This window comes from Bubalus bubalis, chromosome 11 (assembly GCF_019923935.1).
Source record: "Bubalus bubalis isolate 160015118507 breed Murrah chromosome 11, NDDB_SH_1, whole genome shotgun sequence".
NCBI lineage: Eukaryota > Metazoa > Chordata > Mammalia > Artiodactyla > Bovidae > Bubalus > Bubalus bubalis.
In genome coordinates this window covers 85,029,323-85,053,822 of record NC_059167.1, presented here as the reverse complement: position 1 = coordinate 85,053,822, position 24,500 = coordinate 85,029,323, and the positions used below count along the sequence as shown (strand labels likewise).

The 24,500-nt window shown below is 38.4% G+C and overlaps 1 protein-coding gene across 5 annotated transcripts in view; it reads left to right on the top strand.

The window, feature by feature from the left end:
* Positions 1-24,500, top strand: part of LRRC49 (leucine rich repeat containing 49) — a 160,953-nt gene that overhangs the window by 63,295 nt on the left and 73,158 nt on the right. For all 5 annotated transcript variants that reach the window (XM_025296222.3, XM_025296220.3, XM_025296221.3 and 2 more), the window contains one exon: positions 21,970-22,117. In XM_025296222.3, the coding sequence (XP_025152007.2) occupies positions 21,970-22,117 (148 nt within the window). The remainder of the gene's footprint in view (positions 1-21,969; positions 22,118-24,500) is intronic.

Below are 24,500 nucleotides of genomic sequence, written 5' to 3'. Positions count from 1 at the left end.
AGCATATTGTTCTTTCACCTGGATTCATGCCTCTATTTTAGAGAGTCATAGAGAGTCTTAGATATCTAATTAATTATTGAACGTGCATCATCTGTGCTAGTCAGGTTTCCTCAGTCATCTCTTAGTGGGTGAAGCTCATCCAGTATATTCCTCCAGAAGGTTCATGGGTACAGAACATTCTGAAATCTTAACTTTGATACTTGAAGGACTGTGCTGTGTGCTTAGTCACTCGGTTATGTCTGACTTTTTCCAACCCCGTGGACTGTAGCCCACCAGGCTCCTCTGTCCATGGGGATTCTTTATGGAGTGGGTTGCCATGCCCTCCTCCAGGGGATCTTCCCAAACCAGAAATTGAACCCAGGTTTCCTGAATTGCAGGCAGTCTTTACTGTCTGAGTCACCAAGGAAGCCCAAAAGTACTGAAGTGGGTAGCCTATCCCTTCTCCAGGGGATCTTCCCAACCCAGGAATCGAACTGGGGTCTCCTGCATTGCAGGTGGATTCTTTACCACCTGAGGTACCAGGGAAGCCCCACCTAAACATAACTTACAATGCACAATAGCAAAAGTGTGATCTATTTAAAAAAAAAAAAAGCATGAAAAAAATGAAATTCTCGCTTTATTCATTTTTTCCATGAGTTTTTTTTTTTTTTTTTAATAGATCACTTTTGCCACTTTGCAGTGTAAGTTATGTTTAGGGCAAATAGTACCAGTCTGATTTCAGTTGTCATCTTGATGCTTAGAGGTTAAGTCTAATAGTTTTATTAGGATTGTTGTTGTTCAGTCGCTAAATTGTGTCTGACTCTTTGCGACCCCATGGACTGTAGCATGCCAGGGTTCACTGTCCATAATCTCCTGGAGTTTCACCAGCACTCTCAAGAGTCTTCTCCAAAAGCATAGCTTGATTATATGGACCTTTGTCGTATCAAATTGATTGTCCTGATTCAGTTTTCCCGAGTACCTGTTGGTCCATTTCAATATGTACAGTTTGGTCTTTTCTTATTTCCAGAAAGTTTCCTTGGGTTATAGTTTTAAGTATTAGTTCTGTTCAGTTGTTCTTATCTTTAGACTCTCCTATTGCACATTGTTTTTGTCTTTGGTCTTTTCTATTCCAACCACTTTACTTCTGATCCTTTTCATTTCTTTGCCTCGTCTTCATTCTCTGGGTTGTTTTTTCTGGCTTTGTTAAATGTCCCTTAGTAAAAATTTACTTGGATCTGGCCTCCCTTGGTGACTTTGATTCTGCAATGATTTTGTCTTTTCCTTTCATTTCTTTTCCAAGTTCAGTCAACCCTATTTTTGTTTCTTCCTGTTTATTGTCCATTTTCACCTTTAGTTTTTGAATTTTGTGTTCAAGGTGGGTTTTTTATACTTTAACGTGCTTATTTGAGGATATTTAATTTAGTATGGAGTGTTGTATTACAGTTTCCTTGTTCTTCATGTTTGTTTTTGAAGGGGAAGGGAATTTTCATCAGCTTGAGTGGATTTGATTTTCTAGTCTTAAAATATTTTATAGATATTTAGTCTATTTTTGCCAATTTCCTTTGTGAGTGTGGGTGATTTACAAGACTCTTAGGTCAAGGATGTCTTCTTCTGTCAGTGTAGCCAAGCCAAGTATGGTGTGTTTGTGTGTGTGTGTGTGTGTGAATTTTGGGGAGAAGGGGTTGTGTATCTTCGTTCTATTCTTTATTTTTTGGGTTCTCTTTTGTCTTGCGTTTTCCCCTTTTTCTCCTTGCCCATTTTCATCTTCACCATCTAATTTCCAAAGACCTCTCTTTTACCTTCCTTCCTACCATCTCAAAAGCAATGTGTTTTTGAAGACTGCAACTGCAAATCATGTGCTTTTAAAAGTCCATTCTGTGTAGTGCTGGAAGAGCTATTGGAACGTTTCCAATATTTTTACACCAAATGTGGAATTTCTCTTTCTGGAAATGATTGTAGATTAGTCCACTACTGGTTCCCCATTTCTCTCTTTGCATGATTTTTTCCAACGTGTCCTTCTGTATTACCTACTTATATAGGTAATTTGGTGCTTGAGCATTCTCTTTTTGTTTTGGGTATTGGTTTTATGTAATTTGCCTGTTGTTCTTACAGTTTTTGTATTGCTTTTTGAAAGACAGACTAGGACATTGTGTTTATACCCCTGCATTTACCTCACATATATATATATATGTATACATGCACGTATGTGTGTAGATGTTTTATCTGTATACTGTCTCTCCTATCAGAATGTAATTACCTTAAGAGTAGCAGTTCAGTTTTACTCATCTTTCTGCCCTTAGCAGTAGTCCCAGTGCCTATCATACACAATGCCCTTTAAGCCTTTCTTTTTCATATTAACAATTAAAACAAGATTGTAATAACTGTACGTTACTGTTAATAAATTTTCCTTTTCCCAAAGGCTGCAGATAACTAAAGGATTGTAACATGAAGTGAAAACCCTTCTAACTATGCAACTGTGCCCATGTGGGCTAGATAACCAGCACCAGGAATTATTATTTGATAACCTGACTATATAGAAATTGCCATGTTCCTCATGAGTGAAGGAATACAATTTACATAGTACTATAAAATGATGCTGTTTAGTTTAGAGAAGAGCCCCATGGTTCCTGAATGGCTATGTTATTATTATTCTTGTGACTTGATTGTAAAATGAAATGAGAGATTTCAGGAATCTTCTGTTCAGATAAAGAGACAAGTAGCAATGTTGCTTTATGCTGCTGCTGCTAAGTCGCTTCAGTCGTGTCCGACTCTGTGCGACCTCATAGATGGCAGCTCACCAGGCTTCCCTGTCCCTGGGATTCTCCAGGCAAGAACACTGGAGTGGGTTGCCATTTCTTCTCCAGTGCATGAAAGTGAAAAGTGAAAGTGAAGTCACTCAGTCATGTCCGACTCTAGCGACCCCATGGACTGCAATCCACCAGGCTCCTCCGTCCATGGGATTTTCCAGGCAAGAGTACTGGAGTGGGGTGCCACTGCCTTCTCCGTGCTTTATGCTACCATATTTTAATTTGGTTGGGAAGGTCAAAAGTGCTGCAATGAATGTTTGATGTTCTGATGAAATCTTAAGGGAAATGTGTATTCACAAATACCAGTTTCCTACTGAACTCTTACAGTCATCCTGTCTGGATCATGCAGGAAATGAAATTTAGTGTAACTGCCATTTGAATAAGAGATAGATACTTTGTCAGTTCATGATTCAGAAAGAGAAGTTATGGATAGGGATACAGGGATCAAACCTAAGAATATGCATGAATAAATAGTTTAAAGAAGAATATGTATGGCTGAGTCTCTTAGCTGTCCACCTGAAACTATCACAACATTGTTAATCGGCTATGCTGCTGCTGCTGCTGCCAAGTTGCTTCAGTCGTGTCCAACTCTGTGCGACCCCATAGACGGCAGCCCACCAGGCTCCCCTGTCCCTGGGATTCTCCAGGAAAGAACACTGGAGTGGGTTGCCATTTCCTTCTCCAATGCAGGAAAGTGAAAAGTGAAAGTGAAGTCGCTGAGTCTTGTCCGACTCTTAGCAACCCCATGGACTGTGGCCCACCAGGCTCCTCCGTCCATGGGATTTTCCAGGCAAGAGTACTGGAGTGGGGTGCCATTGCCTTCTCCGTAATCGGCTATACTCCTACATAAAATAAAAAGTTGAAAAAAAATAATATACATAAGATCTATGTGCAAGTGTTATGGGCTGAATGAATCGTGTTCTCCCCTCACCCCTGCACATTCATATGTTGAAGTTCTAATTCCTAATACCTGAGAATATGACCTTATTAGGGGACACAGCATTTGAAAAAGTAATTAAGGCAGAATGAGGTCTTATGGGTGGATCCTAATCCTGATAAGAATAGATTAGGACACCTACACCAAACAGAAGAAAAACCATGTGGAGATGGGGAGAAGATGGCCATCTCCAAGCCAAAGAGAGAGGCCTCAGAAAAGTAAACCCTGCTGACACCTTGATCTTGGATGTTTATCCTTCAGAACTATCAGAAAATGAATTTCTGTTGTTTAAACTACCCAGTTTGTAGTACTTTGTTGAAAACCCTCCCAAACGAATATTACAAGGATACTCATCACATAATTTTTTTAATAGCAGCTCAAGACAAAAACATAAGTGTCTGTCCAACAGTGGAGGCATTGTTCTTTTCATATGCCAGTTTACCTATATGTCCTTAGGAGGAAAGATTTCACATGGTTTCTTTTTTTTTTTTTTTTTGCCAAATTTTGGTTTATACTTTTCTAAATTTCCTCACTTTATTATTATTAAATTTCCTCACTGTATTAGGGGTGAGGAAAAAATTTTTATAATTAGGGAAAAAAGAAGGCAAAAGGAACAGCTATGGAGAAGACTGCTGATTTAATCTCATTATACACTTAAGATTTTTTGTTGCATAATTATGGAGTGAGGTAAGGTTTCAAAAAGATTTTTTTTTCGTGCATGGACGCTGGTATAGTCCTAATAGATGCTAAATTGGATCATGAGGCCCCTGCTGTGTCAAGGGTTATATTTTTACTGCCAAAATAATAGGTGTTGCAGGGCACCTCAGAGCTGAGAGTGGGACAGTGAGGAGGGGCATTTAGGTGTTTTGAGAACAGCAGTGTTTATCAACTGGCATGGAAGTTATCTCAGAATTTTAACTAAGGCAGTTAGTTATATCACATGGATATCAGCCTTACGTGTACATCTCATTCTTTTTAATGGCTGCATTTAATTTCATTATATGGATCACTCTCAATTTATTTAATCTGTCTCTTATTGATGGTCATTTAGATAGTTTGCTTTTTTTTTGTAATAACAAAAAAATACTGCTTGTAATAACAAGCAGTGTTGTAATATGCATCTTTTTTTAACATATTATCTTTGTGAAAGTGAGTCAGTCTATCACAATATGACTCTGGAGAAATCACCTTTCTCCTTAGAATTGTGAATCCTTTCCTAATATTAGCAAGGAGTTGTGAAGTTCACGTTAAAATCTGTAGTTTTAAGGGGATATTGAAGTTTAGGTCAGTGGTCTCATTTGTTGACTTTGTATTAGAATCACCTACAGAACCATTAGGAATTATTCATCTATGACCCTACTCCTAGAGATTCTGATTTAGATCTGGATGGGTTCTAAGTATTCAATAAGCTTCACAAATGATTCTGATGCCCAGTCAGTATTAACAGCTTCTGAAATACAGAAAAATTAATATTTTAAAAGAAGACAGGGTTGTATGATTTGTCAACATCTAACGTATCATAAGGAGTATGGGCGAAGAACTGAAGCTACTGAAGCTCTCATACCTGCTAGTAGGAGTGTGACTAGGTAAAACCATTCTGTAAAACTCTGGCAGCATCTATTAAGCTGAGCTTCTGAATAGTGTCCTTTACACTCAGCAGTTCCACTCCTAGGTTTATACTCCATAGAAACGCTTAACATGTCCACCTGAATATGCTTAGTTGCACTGTTTATAATAACCCCAGGCTGCAAACAAGACAGACGTCCACTAATAGTAGAATAGAGGAAGTAAATTGAATGCTGTTTTTACATAATGGAATATTACCCAGCAATGAGAGTCATCAAGCTGCAGCTGCAGACAATGTGGATGAATCTCAAAAAAAAAAAAAAAAAACCAACCAAAATGTGTAGCAAGAGAAGCCAGATTCAAACAAGTGCATATGTACAATTTTATCTAAAACAGGAAATCTGTATCTGTAGTGTCAGAATCAGGAGAGCGGTCATCTTTGGGAGGTATACTGTAAAAGGTCACAAAGGCATCCGAGTGTGGGTGATATTTTGATCTGGGTACTGGTTACATGGTATGTTCAGTTTGTTCAGAATCATCAAGCTGTATACTTTTGATTTGTAGTCTTTCTGTGCATTGTATGTTGATAAAAAGTTCAAAAATATAGTAAAACCATCATTAGGAGGAAGTTCCTCCAAAAAACAAAGTCACTTCATGATAGAATGATCTCGGGTGGCCTCCGCCTGCAACTGCTTGGAGCAGTGCTTGGCTTCCCAACCAGGAACTGAGGCTGGGTCATGGCAGTGAAAGCGCCAGATCCTAGCCACTAGACCAGTGGTCAGTGGCAAGGCCCTGGCCTTTTGGCTTTGCAGAAAAGAATTTCCACAAAGACAAAAAGCAGTGAAACAAGTGTTTATTAAGAGGAAAAAGAATACAGTATGTGTGGACGGGCAGACTCAGAAGGAGAGTCCCTGAGATGCGCCTGTGTGGCAGTTTAAATCACTCATATGGGCTGTTTCTTCCAGTTTTCCTTTGGCCAATCATTTTGATTTACGTGGTTCACAGTCTATATTTGGTATATCTCAAGATCCTTCCATGTGTATACATGCATCTCTTAGCCAAGGTATCTGGATAGAATGCAAGGTATCTGGATAGAATGTCCCTTGACGTTGCTTCCCCTTTGGCCTGCAAGGAGCCTTTTCTACGCATGTGTGGTTGGGGAGGTCTCCTGACTTCAGGAATGAGAGATATATGGCCCAGGCAGGGCCCAGCCTTCTTCCTTAATTGCCTTGCTGTTATCTTCTTGGAGTTTCCCTCCATAGAGAATGAATCTCCAACTGCTTTACCTTGAGGGGACCCATCTGTCTCCTGCCTCACTTCCACTAACTGTAAAAGGAACTTGGTCTGCAGTGGTGTGCTGGAGGCAGCTTATACTGGCTCCCTAGAACAATTTATGTGCATCTCATCACCTTAGCAACATCATCCTCTTAGCTTGAAATCGTCCATGTTGGAAATATGTACACCATGGAAACTGGCAAATGCTACATCAGGTTGTTGTTGTTTTCTCAGAGAGCTGCTTACTTACTCGGTACTGAATTTAGATCTCTTTGTATGTGGGATATTATTTAACCTGCTTCATAGCTAATATAATTAGTAAACAATATAAAGGTTGAAAGTGACTAAAATGAGCATGTGTTTTAGAATTATCTTATTTTGAGATTGCAAAGAGTCCTTTTTTCTTTTGTAAATTTAAGGAGGCTTATTTGCATTCACATATCAATTCAGTAAAAGGAAATATGTCATTAAGAACTTTCTTTGTCATTTTAAATTTGATTTTAGTGTCACAAATTAGCATTAAAAGAACATTACCAGGTCCTGAAATCTACCCTCAGTAATCAGAGTAACCGTAAATCACCTGAGACAGAAGCTGTGTTTTTGTTTTTTCTTTTTTTGTTGTTTTTTAGTCACTAAGTTGTGTCCAACTCTTCGACCCCATGGACTGCAGCACACCAGGCTTCCCTGTCCTTTACTATCTCCCAGAGTTGGCTCAAACTCATGTCCATTGAGTCAGTGATGTTATCTAAATATCTACCTCATCCCTTCCCACACCCTTCTCCTCTTGCCCTCAGTCTTTCCCAGCATCAGGGTCTTTTCCAATGAGTCAGTTCTTCGAATCAGGTGGCCAAGTATTGGCACTTCAGCTTCAGCATCAGTCCTTCCTATTGAATATTCAGGGTTGATTTCCTTTTAGGACTTAACTGGTTTGATCATTTTATTGTCCAAGGGACTCTGAAGAGTCTTTTCCAGCACCACAGTTCGAAGGCATCAATTGTTTGGCACTCAGCCTTCTTTATGGTCCAACTCTCACATCTGTACATGACTACTGGAAAAACCGTAGCTTTGACTATATGTACCTTTGTCTGCAAATTGTTGTCTCTGCTTTTTAATATGCTGTCTATGTTAGTCATAGCTTTTCTTCCAAGGAGCAAGCATCTTTTAATTTCATGGCTGCAGTCACCGTCTGCAGTGATTTTAGAGCCCAAGAAAATAAAATCTGCCACTGTTTCCATTTTTTCCCCATCTATTTGCCATGAAATGATGGGACCGGATGCCATGATCTTAGTTTTTTGTATGTTGAATTTTAAGGTAGCTTTTTCACTCTCTTCTTTCACCTTCATCAAGAGGCTCTTTAGTTCTTTACCTTCTGCCATTAGGGTGATACCATCTGCATATCTGAGGTTGTTGGTATTTCTTCCCACAGTCTTGATTCCAGCTTGGGATTCATCCAGTCTGGTATTTCTCATGATGTACTTTGCATCTAAGTTAAATAAGCCCAGTGACAATATACAGCCTTGACATGCTCCTTTCCCAATCTTGAAGCAGTCCATTGTTCCATGTCTGGTTCTAACTTTTGCTTCTTGACCTGCATACAGATTTCACAAGAGGCAGGTCAGATGGTCTGGTATTCCCGTCTCTTGAGAATTTTCCAGTTTGTTGTGATCTGCACAAAAGCTTTGGCATAGTCATGGAAGCAGAAATGTTTTTCTGGAATTCTCTTGTTTTTTCTATGATCCAACGGATGTTGGCAATTTGATCTCTGTCGCCTCTGCCTTTTCTAAATCCAGCTTGAACATCTGGAAATTCTTGAAGCCTAGCTTGAAGGATTTTGAGCATTACCTTGCTAGCATGTGAAGTGAGCACAATTGTGTGGTAGTTTGAACATTTTTTGGCATTGCCCTTCTTTGGGATTGGACTGAAAACTGACCTTTTCTAGTCCTGTGGCCATTGCTGAATTTTCAAAATTTGCTGGCATGTTGAGTGCAGCACTTTAAGAGCATCATCTTTTAGCATTTGAAATAGCTCATCTGTAGTTCCATCACCTCCACTGGCTGTGTTAGTAGTGATGCTTCCTAAGGCTCACTTGACTTCACACTCCAGGATGTCTGGCTCTAGGTGAGTGACCACATCATCATGGTTAACTGAGTCATTAAGAGCTTTTTTATATAGTTCTTCTGTTCTTGCCACCTTTCTTAATCTCCTCTGCTTCTGTTAATGTCCTTGCCATTTTTGTCCTTTATTGTGCCTATCTTTGTATGAAATGTTCACTTGGTAACTTCAGTTTTCTTGAAGAGATCTCTCATCTTTCCCATTCTATTGTTTTCCCCTATTTCTTTGCTTATTTCTCCTTGCTATTGTCTGGAACTTTGTGTTCAATTGGATATATCTCTTTCCCTTTTTCATTTTATTGCTAGAAAATGATCGTTGTAGCCTTAAAAAAACTAACAGAATTGTCATCTGCAATTCTGAGACACTCAACTCTGTGCTGGTGTCTCTGTCAGTCAAGTGCAGAGAGACAGATATTCTCTTGATTGAACTGTTGTCAACGGCATTGTTGTAACAAAAGGTATGTAAAGAGACAGTTTAACATTTTTCTGTATTACATCTGTCAGCTCTTTAACTCTCTACCTTTTCACTTTCCTTTTGACTTTATCCATGGCCTTCTATTTATTTCTATCTGTTGTTGCTTTATCTTCTCAAGTTATTAGAATCTTTTAAATGTTGTGATGGATAGGTTAAACTACTTTAATAGCTTCCCCCAAGGGAAATTTGGAGTTCTTTTTCATGCTATGTGAAAACTTTTTTCCATCATGAGAAAAACATAGTGACTTATTATTAGAAGATATCTTGAGATTCTTTAGAACAATTCATTTCTAAGAACCCTTATCATCATCAGGCACTAAAAATTCTAGTGACTAACATTAATTAACATGTATTAAACCTAGATGTTTGGAGCACTGAAAGAAACAGGAAAGTGAAAGAAAATGTAAATGGAGAAAAAAAATATATGAAAAGAATATGTGTTAGTTTTGCTTGCTGTAATATTAAAAGTGATTATTAGGGTCAACAGTATTATTAGGTTCAGCGAGTTTTAATAAAGTTCCCCATCATCTTTTTGCTAAAGGATATAGTAGTCATTGATGATTGTTGTCTGGATCCATTCTTTCTTTAGGGATTACAAGATGATATTCAGTCATTCTTCATTTTTAAATCTATGTTTCTTCTTTAGAGAAAACTTTTACTAGCTTTCTGGTTACCCTGAAGAACAATTTATGCAGGAAAAATAGGGCAAATACTTGACTCTCTTTATCTCCATCCCCTGCCTTTGACTTTTTTATTTTAATTAAAAATTTTTTTTTACCTCTAGAAGATCTGTGCCTTTTCAGATCTTCTTGGAGCTTACTCATATTTTCAAATTTGTTTTTATTTCTTGAAATATAATTTTTATATTCTGTTCGATGATCGTTTTATATGAAGAAGTCACAAGTTTGATAGGGTCACCTATTGTTTTTGCTGGCTGTTAGAGTGCTTTATTTCCTTTTAAACTGTGAACTGTTTATTTATCTTAGTACCTGTCTTTGGGAATTCTTTGAGGTCTTGTTTCGGAGAAGACAATGGCAACCCGCTCCAGTACTCTTGCCTGGAAAATCTCATGGACAGAGGAGCCTGGTAGGCTGCTGTCTATGGGGTCTTGTTTAAAGGTAGGTTTCTCCATGGAGAAGTTTTGTTTCTGTCCGATGCCTATAGGCATGACAAGCCTTCGACTTTTTCAAAATATCACGTCTCCTCTTGAAATATTTTAGACTACCCATTTAGTGTGGATTCAGGTTGCAAATTGTGGTTTGTGGTTACAAGTAACCAGGGAAGAATTTTCATCCTCACCTTAAGCCCCAAGTTTTGAGATAAGCGATATTCCTGGGGTAGTGGATAGAAAAGTTTGTAACACATTTTGAGACCCTAGGCCTTGGGGTCTCAGTGTATATGTGACTTAGTCAGTCAGTTGTGTCTGATTCTTTGCTACCCCATGAACTGTAGCCCACTAGTCTCCTCTGTCCATGGAATTCTCGAGGCAAGAATACCGGAGTGGGTTGCCATTCCCTTCTCCAGGGGATTTTTCTGACCCAGGGATCGAACCTAGGTCTCCTGCATTGCAAGCAGATTCTTTACCTTCTGAGCCACCAGGGAAGCCCTTGGGGTCTCAAGGTTATGGACAGTTCTCCAGGTAGACTCTCCAACTTGGGTGGCCCCTGGGATTTGTCTTCTGTCCTCCAGCTTTAAAGATCATGAAAGCTGGAGCTGAGCTTCACTGTGTTCACTAAGTGCCCTCATAACAAAAAGCTCAGTTTCAACATTCTGCTTACCTCTCTGGCTTCCTACCTTTGCTTTCTTCTTTTTTTTGGTCTGTGTAATTCTTATGTATTTTTTTAGCAGGTCATGGATACATTTGAGAAGATTTTAAGAATATATTTTATTTTTAGTTGTTTAAAAATATTTATATTTTTGTTGTTTTTAGCAACAGCCTCAGTCCACAAACTTAGTTCATCATTTTATCAGAAATACACTGTCATTGTGTGTTCCTTTCTTTAACTGTCTTTCATTCTTTAGCACTTAGGTATTATCTTATTGATCTATCTTATTGATCTAGCTTATTGATATTTATGTTTATTAACTGTGTATATTTAAATCCTTGTGAGTACGCTTGATTTATTCTATTTGATTTGTTCCATTTCATTTTAGACTGCTAGACACAGAAACTATTCAGTAAAATTCTCAATGATCAGTATAAAACAAGTGAGCTTTTCATTAAGGTTATCACAGAGTACATGGTATTTCATTGGTATGAAAGAGTGAAACCTATCTTACTTTTGGGAGAGAACTTTCTAATTAGAGAAATTTGACTGTCATTGAGGAATTCTTACTATGTTGTATACATGCATATATGGAAATTTTGTTTTTTCTCTATTTTATTAAGCAAGCATAAAATGGGCTGAAATAGTTTATTTTCCTTTTGAGATGTAAGTTTTGGTCAGTGGGGACAGATTGTTCCTCTATAGGTATTTTAGCAGATAGGAAGCAGATGTGGCATTGGGAGGAGACTGCTAGGGGAAGAACAAATGTATGAGTAATCTGGAAAAAGATTAAAGTCAAACTATGAGTTAAATGTCAGCCTTTGGACCAAAACTTTTCCACTCTTGGTACTTTGAAGAGACAAGCAGCTGAGTGTTCTTAAAAAAGGAGAGACTGTTCTTAAAAGCCAGTACTACTCCACTATACTTACTGTTATTTTTCCAAGTGTTTTTGTTTTTTAACAATCTGATTCATACTTTCTTTGGCTAGGTAGGATATAGCTCTTCATTAGCCTGTGTTTGTACTTAAGGAGTCTTGTTTTATTTGATTAGAGAATGTCTTTAAAATCATGTGCCCTTTGTCAGTGTGTTTCTAGGAATGTCTGGCATGTTTATTGGTCAAATGCCTTGCAGATGGAAATGAAATTTTGTGAGGAATCTTCTGGATCAAATATGAATCTATTTTTACTTTAATAAAATTATTCAAAGCATAAAGACTTCATTCTGGGTGTCAATACTAGCTGCTGATCTGGGAAGGATTGCCAGGAAAGTACCTGCTAAGGATTGCAATGATTTTCCCATTCCTGGTGCCTCTTTTCAGTTGTGCTTGAATTATAGACATAAGCCAGATGGGCATCAGTAGGTCTTCTAGATCTCTGAAGTGCTTCATGATGGCATTTACTGAGCATACTGTTTTTCCCCTATTTTCACTAACATGCCTTATAGTATTAGATTTCACTGAAGATATTGCTTTGTTTTGTGTTTTGTTTTGTTATTCAGTTTTGTGTGTTGTTGTCATTCCATCAGTCAGTCATGTCCAACTCTTTGCTACTCCATGGACTGTAACACACCAAGCTCTTCTGTCCTCCACTGTCTTCTGGAGTTTGCATAAATTCATGTCCACTGTGCTAGTCATGCAGTCTAACCATCTTATCCTCTGCTGCCCCCTTCTCCTTTTGCCTTCAATCAAGCTTTGTGTTTAACAACACTTATTAGAAATTATTAGACTAATTTCATTCTCCAGGGGAATACTTGAGAGGTAGAGCTAGGAGCAGTTATAATCATTTTAATTTAAAATTATACCTGCAATAAGGAATAAATCATGGACTCTCTGCAGCCCAGCTTGAAAATAAATAGTAAGTAACAATACATTTAGAATATACCTACAGTGAGTGAAATTTTCCAGTTTTTCTGTGCTTCTGGATGTATTATTTCTACTTTTTAGTGCATCTCCCTAATTAGTGACAGATATCAAGTCACCGCAGTCTTATCAGGTCAGAACTTAGAGTTTAATTCTTTTCAGATATGCTAGGCCTTTGGAAAAAAAAAATTGCTCTTCAGCATAGACTAGCTCTGTCACTCATTAATTAGTATCTTAATGTTGAAATAAGTTATCCCATCCTGTGGCAGTTGGAGGAAAACTTAATGAACGTCTTTATGAAATACATCCTAACAGCCACTGACCCCCAGTGTAGCTTAGTGTTCCTGATAAAGGAGAGACGAGAGAGGACAGGTCATCTGTCAGACATAGCTTTTTAATACTGTAAGTTTCTTCGTAAATCAATGTGTTGAGATGTAATCTACATGTCATAAATACACCCACTTTAAGTGTAATGTTCCATGAATCTTGACAAGGTGCACATCCTTATAACCACTACCTCAATCATTAACCCAAGAGAGAATGTTAACCTGAATGTTATTCTAGATTCCTCTTTTCCTCACATTCAAATAAGTATTCATTTCTGTTCATACTTCATTCTGAATTTCTTTTTTTTTTTTTACTTTTTTATTTTATTTTTAAACTTTACAAAATTGTATTAGTTTTGCCAAATATCAAAATGAATCCGCTACAGGTATACATGTGTTCCCCATCCTGAACCCCCCCCCCTCCTCCCTCCCCATACCATCCCTCTGGGTCATCCCAGTGCACCAGCCCCAAGCATCCAGTATCGTGCATTGAACCTGGACTGGCAACTCGTTTCATACATGATATTTTACATGTTTCAATGCCATTCTCCCAAATCTTCCCACCCTCTCTCTCTCCCACAGAGTCCGTAAGACTGTTCTATGGAACCTATTCCTGCCTTTTTATTCTCATAGCTACTGCCTTAATATGATATGTTTGACCCTTACTTTTTTCACCTCTATTACTTACTGTAATCTACTTTGTAACTGGTTTTTCACTTTTTAACTTTTTTCTTTATGCCTTCTCTAATGTTACTAAGTTAAGATTATTCTAGTCATATTAGCCCCCCTCCTTTGCTTCAAATCCCTTGATGACCCTTCACAGTCATCAATTTTCTTTATTGGAATATAATTGCTTTACAATATTGTATCAGTTTCTGCTGTATAGTGGTGAATCAGCCATATGTATATGTATACCCCCTATGTCTTAAGCCTCCCTCCCACAGCCCCCAGCCCACCCCTCTAGGTCATCACAGAGCACTGAGCCGAGCTCCCGGTGCCATACAGCAGCTTCCCGCTGTCTGTCTGTTTTACACATGATAGTGTATATGTGTTAATGCTGTTCTTTGAATTCATCCCACCTCACCTCCCCCTGCAAGTCTGTTCTCTACAGCTATACCTCTATTCCTGCCATGAAAATAGGTTCATTAGTACCACTTTTGTAGAGTCCATAACAGTATGGAGGTTCCTTAAAAAACTAAACTCAGCCATCAGTTTCTAAGTAAGGGACTGGCTCACAGTGGTAACTGACTTGATGACTTAATAAGTTGTGAAATATACATGGAGAATTCAGATTTGTGAAGGGAAGGTGATGACTTAGTTTACTTAACAATGTGAAAGAAATAAGTTTGCCTTGTGTTTCAGTTTGAAAGTTACTCAAAGCATTTTATTTGACTCTAGCTGTATGTTAAAAGCTACAAGGGGAAGGAGAGAAGCATCTTTCAACATTCATTTCAAACACTATAAACTGTTACGAGATATTTTATATTGATGAAAAAAATTTATCAATGCTAGGTAGGAAAAATTGCAATGTTTATTCAAGTTTACTTATATTCAAAGTGATTATTATGTCTAAATTCAGAACACTCATATTCATTTGCATATACTAGCCTTTTAAAAAGTATCTTCCCTAATTCTCTAACCATGTCTTGAAAAACTAAATGTGTTTATGAATTATGAAATTTACCTTTTAGACTGGTAAAGATAAGCTCTGAGGTAAAATATTGATAGAGTATCTCTACCTTGAATAGGAGGAAAATATAGAAGAAATATTTAAATATGACAATAAGTAATATAATAATTTTATTTTTGTTATAGATTTTATCTCACCTTAATTGCTAGGCATATAGGTTATTTTCTATACCATTAATATTCTAATCCTCTATGGCACCCCACTCCAGTACTCTTGCCTGGAAAATCCCATGGACGGAGGAGCCTGGTAGGCTGCAGTCCATGAGGTTGCTAAGAGTCGGACACGACTGAGCGACTTCACTTTGACTTTTCACTTTCATGCATTGGAGAAGGAAATGGCAACCCACTCCAGTGTTCTTGCCTGGAGAATCCCAGGGACGGGAAGCCTGGTGGGCTGCTGTCTATGGGGTCGCACAGAGTCGGACATGCCTGAAGCAACTTAGCAGCAGCAACATCAGCAGCTTTTCTTAATACAGAAGGGTATTTAATATAGTTCCTAATAAGTAAAGTAGTCCTAAAGTGCTTTTAGGCCTGTTTATCGGCTTCTGTGTTGGCTCAGATGGTAAAGAATCTGCCTGCAATGCAGGAGACCTGGGTTTGATCCCTGGGTTGGGAAGATCCCCTGGAGAAGGAAACGGCTACCCACTCCAGTATTCCTGCCTGGAGAATTCCATGTACAGAGGAGCCTGGGAGGCTACACTCCATGCAGTCACAGAGTCAGATGCGAATGAGTGACTTTCACTTATGTTAGTTATTTAGTCATTAAAGACAGTGACTCTAATATAATTGAAATTTATCAGTCTGCTTTGAGGTATTATTTAGAAAAGTGATTATTTGCTTCTTTTAAAAAATGAGTCCTTAAAAAATTCAGAATAAAACTACCATGTAATCCAGCAAATCTTCTGGATATTTATCTGAAGAAAATGAAAATATTAACTTGAAAATATATAAGCACTCCAGTGTTCACTGCAGCATTATTTACAGTAGCCAAGATATGGAAACAACCTAAGTGTCCATTTATGGTTAAATGGATAAAGAGAATATGATACACACACGTGCACAATGAGTGTTATTCAGTCATAAGAAAGGATGAGATTTTGCCATTTGCAACTGTGTGGATGGACCTTGAGACCTATGAAATAAGTCAGAAAGGCAAATATGATCTCACTTATATGTGGAATCTGAAAAATAAAACATTAAGCTCATATAAAAAACAGATTGGTGGTTGCCAGAGGCAAGGGGTGAGGTGTTGGTGAAATGGGTAAAGAGCGGGTCAGAAGGTGCAAACTTCCAGTTATAAAATAAATACATCATGGGGAGGTAACATACAGCATGTCGGCTATAGTTAATGATATTGTATTGCATATTTGAAGATTGCCAAGAGAATAGATCTTAAAAGTTCTCATCACAAGAAAAAAATATTCTGTAACTATGTATGGTGATGGATGTTAACACTAGTTAATAATGGTGACCATTTTGCAATATATACAAATATTGAATCATGTGCATACCTGAAGTTAATACAATATTGTATGTCACCTATAACTTAATAAAAAAATGAAAGTCCTGATTACAATATCAGCAAGCAGATATTGACAAATGGATTCTAAAGATTATATGGAAAAGCTAAGACCTAGAACAGCAACATGATGCTGAAAAAGAACAGAGTCAGAGGACTGATACTGTCCTATTTCAAGACTTACTATAAAGATACAGTATAATACAGGCAGCACAGTATTGGTGAAAGAAGAATAGAAAGTCCAAAAATATACCCACACAAATATAGTCAAGTGATCTTTGACAAAGGAGCACAGGCAATTCAATGGAGAAGGAATAGTCCTTTCAATAAATGGCACTGTGACAATAGAGTATTCATCTAAAAATGAATCTAGATGTAGACCTTATACCTATTGCAAAATTAACTCAAAGTGGATTATACCTAAATATAAGACACAAAACTATTGAACTTCTAAAAGAAAACTCAAGAGGAAAATCTAGGCACCCCTGGGTTTGGTAGGTTTTCAGATACAACACCAAAATTATGATCCATGGAAAAGGAAATTGATAAGTTGGACATATTAAAATTAAAAAGTTATGCCATGTGAAAGACACAGTTAAGAAAATGAAAAGAAGTCAGACTGGGAGAAATATTTCAAAACATTCTGATAAAAGACATATTCATGATATAAGAAAAAGAATTCTTAAAACTCAGCAATAAGGAAACGATTACAAATCTACCCAAGAACTGAAAATGCAGGGAAGATATACAGATAGCAAATATGCATATGAAAAAAATGCCAACATCTTTGTCCTTTGGGAGTTGCATGTTAAAACTGTGAGACCACGGAACACCTATTAGAATGAAAAAATTAAGAAAAAACTGACACTTATGAAATGCTGATAAGACTAGAGAGTCAATAGGAATTCAAGATGGTACAGCTACTTTGGAAAACAATTTGGCAGTTTCTTACAAAGCTAACATAGTTTTACTGTACAATCCAGCAACTGCACTGTTGAATATTTACCCAATTGAGATGAATATTTATGTTCACACAAAAACCTGAAGATGAATATTTATAGCCGCTTTATTCATAATCGCTGAAAACTGGAAGTTACCAAGATGTCTTCAATAGATTGAATGGACAAACAAACTGTGATACAGCCAGAAAATGGAATATGATTACTGAGTGTTTTTTTTTTTTAAAAGAAGCTATGAAGCCACAACAAGGTATCAGTTCAGTTCAGTTCAGTTCAGTTGCTCAGTAGTGTCCGACTCTTTGCGACCCCATGAATCACAGCACGCCAGGCCTCCCTGTCGATCACCAACTCCTGGAGTTCACTCAGACTCACATCCATTGGGTCAGTGATGCCATCCAGCCATCTCATCCTCTGTCATCCCCTTCTCCTCCTGCCCCCAATCCCTCACAGCATCAAAGTCTTTTCCAGTGAGTCAACTCTTCGCATGAGGTGGCCAAAGTACTGGAGTTTCAGCTTTAGCATCATTCCTTCCAAAGAAATCCCAGGGCTGATCTCTTCAGAATGGACTGGTTGGATCTCCTTGCAGTCCAAGGGACTCTCAAGAGTCTTCTCCAACACCACAGTGCAAAAGCATCAATGCTTCGATGCTCAGCTTTCTTCACAGTCCAATTCTCACATCCATACATGACCACAGGAAAAACCATAGCCTTGACTAGACGAACCTTTGTTGGCAAAGTAATGTCTCTGCTTTTGAGTATGCTATGTAGGTTGGTCATAACTTTCCTTCCAAGGAGTAAGCATCTTTTAATTTCATGGCTGCAGTCACCATCTGCAGTGATTTTGGAGCCCGAAAGAATAAAGTCTGACACTGTTTCCACTGTTTCCCCATCTATTTCCCATGAAGTGGTGGGACCAGATGCCATGATCTTCGTTTTCTGAATGTTGAGCTGTAAGCCAACTTTTTCACTGTCCACTTTCACTTTCATCAAGAGGCTTTTGAGTTCCTCTTCACTTTCTGCCATAAGGGTGGTGTCATCTGCATATCTGAGGTTATTGATATTTCTCCCGGCAATCTTGATTCCAGCTTGTGCTTCTTCCAGCCCAGAGTTTCTCATGATGTACTCTGCATAGAAGTTAAATAAACAGGGTGACAATAGACAGCCTTGACGTGCTCCTTTTCCTATTTGGAACCATTCTGTTGTTCCATGTCCAGTTCTAACTGTTGCTTCCTGACCTGCATACAGATTTCTCAAGAGGCAGGTCAGGTGGTCTGGTATTCCCATCTCTTTCAGAATTTTCCACAGTTTATTGTGATCCACACAGTCAAAGGCTTTGGCATAGTCAATAAAGCAGAAATAGATGTTTTTCCGGCACTCTCTTGCTTTTTCCATGATCCAGCAGATGTTGGCAATTTGGTCTCTGGTTCCTCTGCCTTTTCTAAAACCAGCTTGAACATCAGGAAGTTCACGGTTCACGTATTGCTGAAGCCTGGCTTGGAGAATTTTGAGCATTACTTTACTAGCATATGAGATGAGTGCAATTGTACGGTAGTTTGAGCATTCTTTGTCATTGCCTTTCTTTGGGATTGGCATGAAAACTGACCTTTTCCAGTCCTGTGGTCACTGCTGAGTGTTCCAAATTTGCTGGCATATTGAGTGCAGCACTTTCACAGCATCATCTTTCAGGATTTGAAATAGCTTAATTGGAATTCCATCACCTCCACTAGCTTTATTCATAGTGATGCTTCCTAAGGCCCACTTAACTTCACATTCCAGGATGTCTGGCTCTAGGTCAGTGATCACACCATCGTGATTATCTGGGTCGTGAAGATCTTTTTTGTACAGTTCTTCTGTGTATTCTTGCCACCTCTTCTTAATATCTTCTGCTTCTGTTAGGTGCTTACCATTTCTGTCCTTTATCGAGCCCATCTTTGCATGAAATGTTCCTTTGGTATCTCTAAATTTCTTGAAGAGATCTCTAGTCTTTCCCATTCTGTTGTTTTCCTCTATTTCTTTGCATTGATTACTGAGGCTTTCTTATCTCTTCTTGCTATTCTTTGGAACTCTGCATTCAGATGCTTATATCTTTCCTTTTCTCCTTTGCTTTTAGCTTCTCTTCTTTCACAGCTTTTTGTAAGGCCTCCCCAGACAGCCATTTTGCTTTTTTGCATTTCTTTTCCATTGGAATGGTCTTGATCCCTGTCTCCTGTATAGTGTCAGGAACCTCAGACCACAGTTCATCAGGCACTCTGTCTATCAGATCTAGTCCCTTAAATCTATTTCTCACTTCCACTGTATAATCATAAGGGATTAGGTCATACCTGAATGGCCTAGTGGTTTTCCCTACTTTCTTCAATTTCAGTCTGAATTTGGCAATAAGGAGTTCATGATCTGAGCCACAGTCAACTCCTGGTCTTGTTTTGTTGACTGTATAGAGCTTCTCCATCTTTGGCTGCAAAGAATATAATCAATCTGATTTCAGTGTTGACCATCTGGTGATGTCCATGTGGTTGTTGGAAGAGGGTGTTTGCTATGACCAGTGCATTTTCTTGGCAAAACTCTATTAATCTTTGCCCTGCTTCATTCCGTATTCCAAGGCCAAATTTGCCTGTTACTCCAGGTGTTTCTTGACTTCCTACTTTTGCATTCCGGTCCCCTATAATGAAAAGGACATCTTTTTTGGGTGTTAGTTCTAAAAGGTCTTGTAGGTCTTCATAGAACCGTTCAAATTCAGCTTCTTCAGTGTTACTGGTTGGGGTACAAAAAGGTATGGATGAACCTTAATTGCATACTGCTAAGTGAAAGAAGTCTGTCTGAAAAGGCTGTAAACTATATAGTTCCAACTATATGAAATTCTGGAAAGGCAAAACTATATAGACTGTAAAAAGATAGTGGTTGCTAGACATTCAGGGAGAAAGGAGGATGGTTAAATGGGGAATTGTTTAGGTCCATGATAGTTTCTTGGTGGATGCATGACATTATGTGTTTGTCGAAATTCACAGAACTTTACAGCATAGTTAACCTTAATGTATGCATATTAAAAAAAAATTTAGGAGATTGGAGAATTCCAGGAAGAAATGAATATAGACTATAACAAGAGAATGTAACCACATTTCAATTGTATGGAACAACCTTCTTGAAGGTGTGAGTCAGGAAGAGTGGGAGGGGAAGGTGCTAACCTAAGTAACTTTGGAAATGAGTCTATAAGACTAGATGCAAAAGGAATTACACATTATCATTATGCTTTTGTTAATAAAGTGATTTCCCAAGGGGGTACAACAAATTGAAAATTCTCATACCACTATACATATATTCTGGAATTAATAATTAGCTAAATGGATGAGAGATGGTGAGAGCCAGATTTCTCCTGGTTGGAGTAGGAATTTACAGATAAGTAAGGGGAGAGGTTACAATGATCCTTTTGGTGATAGAGTTGGAAACATCAGTTTGAACTCATGTTTAGCTTAATATAGACACAGATGGTTAGAGAAAAAATATACATATACACACAGGTTGGTATACATGCATATATTTCCTTGCTCTGTCATCAGAGGGCCTAAAAGAAATGACAGTAGCAAATAGTACACCTTGCCACCAGATCTTTGTTTCTAATGCCATTTCCCAATAAAGGAAACCATGGCTTCTTGAAGAAATGGCTGATTCTAAGACTGGAGTAGGAAATATACAATAGAGAATCTTATAATGCTGGAAAGTAAGGAAGTGCTTAGAAAAACAAAAAAAATCCATGTTAGTAGGGATATGTCAAAGGGACATAGGAGCCAACTGAGAGAGCATCCAACAGCCAAAGCTGGAACAATTTGAACAATAAAAAATAAATAAAGATGTACTGGATTATAACCCAAAGAATGAAATGAAATGTCCATGAATAGAAACCCAATATAAATAAATAAACAAGAAAAAGACCACCTTCCTTGGAAGAAGAATTCCAATTAATTTACGTAGATACTATGTCCTCAGTGAGAGGAAATTGAACTTCCACTCCCTCAGAATGGGCTGCACATAACGACTTCCCCCCAAAGAATTCAGGGTGGAAAGAAGGGGAGAGGAGAGTGACTTTACATTGGAGGAGCCTAACAAACTCTGCTTCAGTCAGGTGATCAAGGTCAACTTTCAACAATGGTGTCATATTAATTAATAGCATGTACTGTAATCCCATGGATGGAGGAGCCTGGTAGGCTGTAGTCCCCGGGGTCGCAAAGAGTTGGACACGACTGAGCGACTTTTTACTTTACTTTACTGTAATCCTAATCATGAAAAAAATCAGATAAATTCCAATACAGGGTCAGTCTACAGAATAACAGATCAGTGCTCCTCAAAACTGTCAAGGTTATCAAAAATGTCACAGCCAAGAGGAGCCTAAGGAGACCTGACAACTAAATGCCATGTGGTATCTTGGATGGGGTCCTGGAATTGAAACAGGGCATTAGATAAAACTAAAGAACTCTGGATAAAATATTGAGTTAGTAAGAATATATCAATATTTGTTCATTAATCGTAAAAAATATACTAATCCATGATGTTAATAATAGAGGAAACTTGGTCTGGAGCATATGGGAACTCTGAACTGTCTTCTCAGTTTTTCTGTAAATCTGAAGGTGTTCTAAAAAATAATGTATGTTAAACAAAACGAAGTGTTATTTGAAGGGCTCGCAGTAATCCACTGGTTTCTGTCTCTCCTCCAGTTTTGAGAGTGTTTGCTGCCTCGCTGATTCCACTTCTCTCTCAGACATCACCTTTGATGGCAATCCCATAGCTCAAGAGTCATGGTACAAGCACACAATTCTTCAGAATATGATGCAGCTGCGCCAGCTAGACATGAAGAGAATCACAGTGAGTGAGAACCCTTCTCAAGTGCTCACCATATTGGTTTACTTAGCATGAGCTGGGAATATAGAGTGCATATTCTTTGCTTAAAATGCTGATTTTTAACAATATATGGATTATCATGACTATATACTTCATAATTATAATGAGAAACTTTCTTTTTTACCTCCTATCCATATTCCCAATTTCACTGCATTAAGTTCCTAGTTTTCTGTTTAAATTAATCATCATGCTTGTTTTTCATTCTTGCTTAATATCCAACTAACCATTTACTTTGGAATAGATGAGTAAGGATTTCATTGGTAAGTTACATAGTGTAATGGCTAAGATGGGTGCTGGAGCCAGACTGCTTGAATCTGAATCCTGGATTGATCACTTTCTAGTTGTTTGACCTTTGACAATTTACTTAACTTTTCTATCTAATTTTCCTCAAAGTAAAATGGGGATCATAAGTATGTCATATGATTCTTGTCAAGATAATATTAAGTACTAAACCTTAGAACAGTGTGAATCTTCCAGGAAACATAATCAATTCAGTTCAGTTCAGTGCAGTCGCTCAGTCGTGTCCGACTCTTTGTGACCCCACGAATCGCAGCACGCCAGGCCTCCCTGTCCATCACCAACTCCTGGAGTTCACTCAGACTCACGTCCATCGAGTCAGTGGTGCCATCCAGCCATCTCATCCTCTGTCGTCCCCTTCTCCTCCTGCCCCCAATCCCTCCCAGCATCAGAGTCTTTTCCAATGAGTCAACTCTTCGCATAAGGTGGCCAAAGTACTGGAGTTTCAGCTTTAGCATCATTCCTTCCAAAGAAATCCCAGGGCTGATCTCCTTCAGAATGGACTGGTTGGATCTCCTTGTAGTCCAAGGGACTCTCAAGAGTTTTCTCCAACACTACAGTTCAAAAGTATCAATTCTTCGGCGTTCAGCCTTCTTCACAGTCCAACTCTCACATCCATACATGACCACAGGAAAAACCATAGCCTTGACTAGATGGACCTTTGTTGGCAAAGTAATGTCTCTGCTTTTGAGTATGCTATGTAGGTTGGTTATAACTTTCCTTGCAAGGAGTAAGCGTCTTTTAATTTCATGGCTGCAGTCACCATCTGCAGTGATTTTGGAGCCCAAAAAAATAAAGTCTGACACTGTTTCCACTGTTTCCCCATCTATTTGCCATGAAGTGGTGGGGCTAGATGCCATGATCTTCGTTTTCTGAATGTTGAGCTTTAAGCCAACTTTTTCACTCTCCACTTTCACTTTCATCAACAGGCTTTTAGTTCCTCTTCACTTTCTGCCATAAGGGTGGTGTCATCTGCATATCTGCAGCTATTATTGTTATTCCTTTTGATGCTATATTTCTCAAAGTATCTCCTTTTTCATTCATTCTGTCTCCATGGTAGACATTGTTCACAGTACAAGTTTTTTTTTTTTTTTTTTAATTTTATTTTATTTTTAAACTTTACATAACTGTATTAGATTTGCCAAATATCAAAATGAATCCACCACAGGTATACATGTGTTCCCCATCCTGAACCCTCCTCCCTCCTCCCTCCCCATTCCATCCCTCTGGGTCGTCCCAGTGCACCAGCCCCAAGCATCCAGTATCGTGCATCGAACCTGGACTGGCAACTCGTTTCATACATGATATTTTACATGTGTCAATGCCATTCTCCCAAATCTTCCCACCCTCTCCCTCTCCCCCAGAGTCCATAAGACTGTTCTATACATCAGTGTCTCTTTTGCTGTCTCGCACACAGGGTTATTGTTACCATCTTTCTAAATTCCATATATATGTGCTAGTATACTGTATTGGTGTTTTTCTTTCTGGCTTACTTCATTCTGTATAATAGGCTCCAGTTTCATCCACCTCATTAGAACTGATTCAAATGTATTCTTTTTAATGGCTGAATAATACTCCATTGTGTATATGTACCACTGCTTTCTTATCCATTCATCTGCTGATGGACATCTAGGTTGCTTCCATGTCCTGGCTATTATAAACAGTGCTGCGATGAACACTGGGGTACTCGTGTCTCTTTCCCTTCTGGTTTCCTCAGTGTGTATGCCCAGCAGTGGGATTGCTGGATCATAAGGCGGTTCTATTTCCAGTTTTTTAAGGAATCTCCACACTGTTCTCCATAGTGGCTGTACTAGTTTGCATTCCCACCAACAGTGTAAGAGGGTTCCCTTTTCTCCACACCCTCTCCAGCATTTATTACTTGTAGACTTTTGGATCGCAGCCATTCTGACTGGTGTGAAATGGTACCTCATAGTGGTTTTGATTTGCATTTCTCTGATAATGAGTGGTGTTGAGCATCTTTTCATGTGTTTGTTAGCCATCTGTATGTCTTCTTTGGAGAAATGTCTATTTAGTTCTTTGGCCCATTTTT